The sequence below is a fragment of the Drosophila gunungcola genome, unplaced genomic scaffold (assembly GCF_025200985.1).
Source record: "Drosophila gunungcola strain Sukarami unplaced genomic scaffold, Dgunungcola_SK_2 000229F, whole genome shotgun sequence".
Classification (NCBI taxonomy): Eukaryota; Metazoa; Arthropoda; class Insecta; order Diptera; family Drosophilidae; genus Drosophila; species Drosophila gunungcola.
The window spans coordinates 58,388-65,437 of NW_026453390.1; the positions used below are offsets into that span (position 1 = coordinate 58,388).

Below are 7,050 nucleotides of genomic sequence, written 5' to 3' on the forward strand. Positions count from 1 at the left end.
GCTGAACAAATTGGAGTTTAGGTGATGATCTCCCTACCGCGGGCTCCCGTCAGCCTACTTCAGGGTCAGTCTCATTTCCCCTCCCCATAGACGAACACTTAGCACATCATCCTCACGTTATAATTTATATTATTAACTATACACATTCATCTTCACTCCTTGCATTAAATATCTTCAGTTAATTTATTTTCATTTATTTGCTTCCCCTTGCTACAGCTGCGATGCCAAATTCATACGGAAAACACTTCCTTTTAATTGATTTAAACTTTTGTCACACGATTGTTCACCAACATACGAATATACAAATTTTGATTAATTCATAACTAAACAATTAAATTACCCGAACTATTTGAAGCTCCAACCAGGGGTTTAATACTGAGATCTTTTTATCTCGGGATTTCTAAAGTTATTTATATGAGATTTTTTTTCTAAATTCGCTATACACTATATTGTGTATGTGATTTACTTTACTCGTTATTTTACATCTCATCTGTTGCGAAACCTCCGCAAATTTACACAAGGTTTTGAATTGTTTATGTAAATGTATTGTTAGCAGTATATTGGAAGCTGTATAGATCAAGTGGATATAAGATGTGACTATTTAATAATTTAATAATAATAACACTTATGTTCCATTCCGATGTTCCAATAATGTAGAATAAGTAGTAAGGACTATGTGAAGATCAGAATAGGGTAACACTTGAATTGAGAGAGACAATTGGAAGCAGACGTGAAAAAGCTAAGCTGAACAGAAATTAAATAAAATAAAAACTCAAGAATTGAAATAAATAATATAAACCTGCGTCAACAACTTCAGAAGTGGGATAGTCCCATTAATACATTCGCCTACATAGCCATACCTGAGAGCACACATTTTTTCCGCTTTTATAATTACGACGCCATTCTGAAATGGACAAGACACAAATTGGTGAGTGGCTACAAGCCAACGAAATCGAGTTCCCTGCAAGTGCAACTTTAAGGCAATTGCGCAAGCTTGCTTTGGATGCTGGATACCAAGAAGTGGCTAAAATCCCAGAAAGCATATTGGAGGAGGAGAACTCCAAAATGGAAGTATTAAGCCAAGGAGCCGCTACCGAAGGCATCCAGACATTGGAAGAAGAAGAAGCACTGCTTGACGCCGCCATAAGGGTTGCTGAGAAGAAGAAAATATTGGCCGGATTGATGAAAAACGTCGACAAAACGACAGATGACCTCCAAATGGTGAAGCACCTCGTGAGACCGTTTTTTGCCACTGAAAGTGAGGAAGCACTTAAGTGGATTTTGAATTTTGAGAGAGTCTGCAGAGATATCAACACATGTACAAATTTTCAACTGCGCTGCGTACGAATGTTGATGAAATCGGGTACAGATGCCGACTTGTTTGTGAGTGTTGATCGATCGAACTCTTACGACGAATTTAAGACAAATTTCATAAAAACATTCGGTCGTGGAAGCTCAACTGCTGATATTGTATTGCTACTTAAGGAAACCATGTTCAACCCCGCGAAGAACACAGTTATGGGATACATACTTCTGATGGAGGAAATTGCTATGCGTGCATATATTGACGAAAAATTGACAGTGCAGTTCGTCATTGATGGTTTTCGCGATCGTTCAGCCAATATCGCTATATTGTACACAGCAACAACAATCGCACAATTGAAGGAATTGGCTTGGAAGTATGGCAATCTAAGGAAGAAGACACACAATTTTCCTCAGCGCATGGAAAATACTGGAGGAGATCGGAAAACAGTCCGGTGCTACAATTGCTCTGCTTATGGGCACTACGCTTCGTCGTGCACTGCGCCGAAACGCGAGAAGGGATCTTGTTTCTGTTGTGGATCCCTCCAACATATGCTAAAGGATTGTCAGCAGAAGCCAGCAAGTGATCCGAGAGTGGTGGGAGCAGCCAACAACCAGCCGATACGAGATGACGAAGAGGAGCCTAATATGTTTATTCCGATTTTTAACCAGGTAGGAGTATATTTTTACACTGATTGCCAACATAAGCCTAACGTAACTCTTCTGTCTGCCATGTCCGATACGGGAAGCGCCATTAATTTAATTCAGCACTCTGCGATTCCTTATAAAAACTTTAGCGATATACTGGTCCCGACGAATTACTATGGAGTTAATGGATTTAAAATTAAAACATTCGGAAAAATTTTTGTCAGGCTCGTTTTTCAAAATATAGAAGAAGAAATTTCATTTTTTGTTGTACCCAATAATTATGTTTCAACTAATGTTCTGTTAGGCCGTAAGTTTTTTGAGAAATTTGGAATAAAATTGATTTCTAAGGATAAGGTAAAAGAAATTGTAGAAGTGAATTTATTTAAGGATAGTGAACCATTGAAAACAGTGAGTATTGAACCAATAAATAGACTTCAGAATAGTGAAACATATAGAGACAGTGACCATTTAGAAAGCAGTAGAGATTTTGAAGAGTTGTGTATAGAAAATGAAATAGTTAGTGACGACAGCATTCCGTATATATATAGTATTGATGTATTTCAGGATGATGAAAGTTTTGACATTGACCCGAAGTTAAGTGATGAAGATCGAAGCGAACTCAGTGAAATAATAAGATTGAATTACTTATGTTTATCTAACATCCCAGCGATCCAACATAGTTATGAAATGAGGCTAAGACTTAAGTCTGAAGAACCGGTACGCACTGTACCAAGAAGACTTTCGTATCAGGAGAAGAAAGAAGTAGATTCAAAAATTGATGAGTTATTGAAAAAAGGATTCATAAGAGAAAGCAATTCACCCTATAGTTCCGCTATCGTTCTTGTTAAGAAAAAATCTGGAGAAAAGCGTATGTGTGTAGATTATAGACAACTTAATAAGATAACCGTTCGAGACGGATACCCCCTTCCCCTCATAGATGACTGCTTAGAGAGATTAGAAGGAAATAAGTATTTTACATTGTTAGATTTGAAAAATGGGTACCATCAAGTGAAAGTAGCAGAAAGTTCCGTGCAGTATACAGCATTTGTAACACCTTCCGGTCAATATGAATATACAAGAATATGAGATTTATTAACTTTATTCTGCAACTATTGATTCGCGAAGGAAATGTAGTAGTTTATATAGACGATATTGCTATAGGCTCGAAAACATTGAACGAACATTTTAAGATTGTAGGAAGAGTATTACGAATTTTAGCAGAGTACCGATTGGAAATTAAAATAAATAAGTGCCAGTTCGCTTACAAAAGCATTGAATTTTTAGGGTATACACTGAGTGAAAAAGGAATAAGTCCGAATTATGAGCACACATCAACTATTAAACATCTTCCGATACCAAAAGATCGCCATGGAATGCAGAAATGTTTAGGACTATTTTCTTACTTTAGGAGGTTTATTCCGGCATACTCAAAAATAGCAAAGCCATTGCAAGAGCTCACAAAAGCAGGTGTTAAGTATGAACTTAGTGAGGATTGTATAAAAAGTTTTGAATATCTTCGTGACAAATTAATTTCATCTCCCATATTATCCTTGTACAACCCAAATCGAGAGACTGAATTGCATTGCGACGCAAGTAGCGAGGGATTTGGAGGAATTTTGTTGCAAAAGCAGGATGATAATAAGTTTCACCCAATAGCCTATTTTTCACAAAGAGCAACAAAACTAGAAGCTAGATATGAAAGCTTTAAATTGGAAACATTAGCTGTAGTTTATTCATTACGAAAATTCAGAATACATTTAGAAGGAATTCCGTTTAACATAGTAACAGATTGTAATGCAGTAGTTTTGTGCCTAGGGAAAAGACGCCTTAACTCGAGCATTGCCAGATGGGCTTTAGAATTGGCTAATTACAATTATACCCTTAAGCATCGTAGTGCAAAATATATGACTCATGTTGATTCATTAAGTAGATACCCTTCAGTCTTAAATGAGAGTTTTGAATATGAACCAGTAGTGAATATCCAAAACAGTGACAACAAAGATCAAATAGTTTCAGTAATTGACAGTGACGACATCAACCTTCAGCTTCAGATAACGCAAAATAGAGATAGTATTATAGTGAAATTGAAAGAACAATTAGAACAAGGAAGTGTGAAGAACTTTATATTAAGCGATGGAATTGTTTATAGATTAGGTGAGAATGATATTGAATTGCTATATGTACCAGCTGAAATGGAATCCCATATAATTAGGAGGGTTCATGAAAATTTATGTCATTTAGGTTAAAAGAAATAATGAGACACTATTGGTTTCCGAACATGAAAGCTAAAATAGATGCATTTATTGGAAATTGCTTAAAGTGTATCATGTTTACGGTACCCACACTTGCGAATAATCGAACACTTCATAATATACCTAAGCGACCAATTCCGTTTGATACATTACACATAGACCATTTTGGACCTTTACCTTCAGTTATATCGGAAAGAAACATTTGCTAGTAATTATTGATGGATTTACCAAATTTGTTAAGTTGTATCCAGTGAATTCAACGAAATATTTTCAATACTATAGTCGACCACGTAGAGTTGTAAGTGATAGAGGTACATGTTTTACGTCATTAGAATTTGCCAAATTTTTATTAGAAAATAATATCACCTCAAGCGAACGGACAGGTGGAGAGAGTAAATAGGACAATAAAAGCGATGCTGGCCAAGATAACTGAACCAATTAAGCATGAAGACTGGAGCAAACTTTTAGATAGGGCCGAATATGCCATTAATAATTCAATGCATTCAACTACAAAGGAATTACCCTCAGTATTATTATTTGGAGTTCAGCAGAGAGGTTGCAATATTGACGCATTAACAGAATACTTAGATGATAGAAATGATATACCACAGAGTGATTTAGAAAATGTGCGTAAGAATTCTTCAGATAAAATAGAACAGTGCCAGAAAAGGAGCAAAGAATATCTTCAGAAAAATCATAAAGACCATATAGAATTTGAGGAAGGCGATTTTGTTGTAATGCGAAACATTGACACCACAATTGGTACAAACAAAAAGTTTGTACCAAAGTACAAAGGACCATATATCGTTAAAAAGATATTGCCAAACGATAGATGTGTCATAAGTGATATTGAAAATTGTCAAATTAGTCAAATTCCCTATGAAAGAATTGTAGAAGCATGTCGGATACGAAAATGGGCAGATTGGCGTAATCAGTGTGAAATTAACTCCTAATATATGCTAAATTAATTTAATTATATATCATAACTAGTCAAAATTATTACTAACTAAAACATATAATATTAAGAAAAACTTTTATAATATTAGAAACCCACGATCGAGGACGATCTAATTGTCAGGATGGCCGAGCTGTTAGCAGTATATTGGAAGCTGTATAGATCAAGTGGATATAAGATGTGACTATTTAATAATTTAATAATAATAACACTTATGTTCCATTCCGATGTTCCAATAATGTAGAATAAGTAGTAAGGACTATGTGAAGATCAGAATAGGGTAACACTTGAATTGAGAGAGACAATTGGAAGCAGACGTGAAAAAGCTAAGCTGAACAGAAATTAAATAAATAAAAACTCAAGAATTGAAATAAATAATATAAAACTGCGTCAACAGTATATTCTTTTTTTTGCTTCCCTAAATTTTAATTATATCACATTTTATCTTTTACTTATAGGTACTGCGTATAATGTTTAGAAATGGAATATATGGATATATGTTAATAAACAATTTACGATGTTTGCATGTGGGATAAAATATGTTTAGGTCTGCATAAATATTTCAATAAATTAACATACAAATTTATACTAAGGTGGACGAACAACTTTTATATAAATTATTGGGGACGAAATTTTAAATAAATTCAAGAGGGAATAATTTAATTTAATTTAATTAAACTTAATTAAAAATTGCTTTTTAAATCTATCATTATTGTTGAGTTTATAAATAAAATTAGGTCAATCTACTTTCCGTAGAGCAATAATTTTTTATATTCAACAAAAAGAAAATTAAATAAAAAATCCAGTCAGTGTGGTGCGGTGAATTAAACGGCTTTTAGGTATATGAATACGGCAATAAATCTTGCTGCAGTGGACCGGCCCGGAACCGGTGGCACGTGGTCCAGATATTGTATAACGTATCTTTATTTACTTATTTATTTCGCCCACGGTGACCCTACTCGGAAAATTTTAGATTTTGTTTTCCCCTATTTTTTTTAATAAAATTAATTCTCATTGGAATGGACATACTTTTTCGTTGACGGTACCTTCTTTTCCCAGTCCCGGATGCAGATTTCACGTTCCGTCGTCCAAAATCGTCCCGTCTTCCTTTCCCAAAGATGTATATGTCGGAACATTGAGTTCCTCAATGAATTCTGCGGCATTGCAAGCCGTGCGCTTTCTCATCTGTGACATTTCGTAACCACACCTCGATCGACACTGTCTGATCTATCCATCAGAACTTCCTTTTATACTGCTCAAATTGGTCAACATCCTCTTGTTCACATACTTTGCCAAATACCATATGTCCGTCTCTTTTACTCGCACCATGTCACAGCGAGACTGCACATAACGGACCTCCGTTAGGCTCAACGCAACACTTACACACAGAAACTCATATAAAGAAAGGAATGCGAAGGGAGGAATAAAAAGCAACGAGTGGCATCCATAACATAAGCTTTAATTCTAAGTAAAAATGTAATTCCAAGTAAGTCAGCATTTCATGTTAATTCTTATTTTAAAAGCGTAATACCACGAAAACAAACTAAAGATCCGACACGGCCATCCTGATATTCACACGTCCTCGTGTGTTACAAATTTTAAAGAAAATACTAAGAGTAATTAGAAGGTACCGCTCAATCTGAAACGATCATAAAAATAATAAAACGTATTAATACGTCGCTCGTTGTTACTTTTTCCAATAGTTACTAGTTAATTAGATTATTCGTTTGCGAAGAGCCTTTACTAGAAATCGATTCCCAAAGATATTAATAACATCTACAACAAACACAGCACTCAGGTTTCCACCACTAATTAGGCACCTCACCATAGCCAGGTGAATACATGACCATGTACCTACGGCAACCTAGTGGATAGAGTTGATCTAAGTGTATG

General features: G+C 35.2%; 1 protein-coding gene across 1 annotated transcript; it reads left to right on the forward strand.

Annotated features, from left to right (window-relative positions):
• The first annotated feature begins 559 nt into the window (after positions 1 to 559).
• Positions 560 to 2,165, forward strand: LOC128266022 (uncharacterized). Its single transcript, XM_053002290.1, has 2 exons — positions 560 to 1,974; positions 2,052 to 2,165. The coding sequence occupies exons 1-2, from the start codon at positions 910 to 912 to the stop codon at positions 2,058 to 2,060; spliced, it is 1,074 nt and encodes a 357-aa protein (XP_052858250.1). The 5' UTR covers positions 560 to 909; the 3' UTR covers positions 2,061 to 2,165.
• The last annotated feature ends 4,885 nt before the right edge of the window (positions 2,166 to 7,050 follow it).

Coding starts and splice junctions, on each gene's coding strand:
- LOC128266022 (XM_053002290.1), top strand. CDS start 910: ATGGACAAGACACAAATTGGTGAGTGGCTACAAGCCAACGAAATCGAG.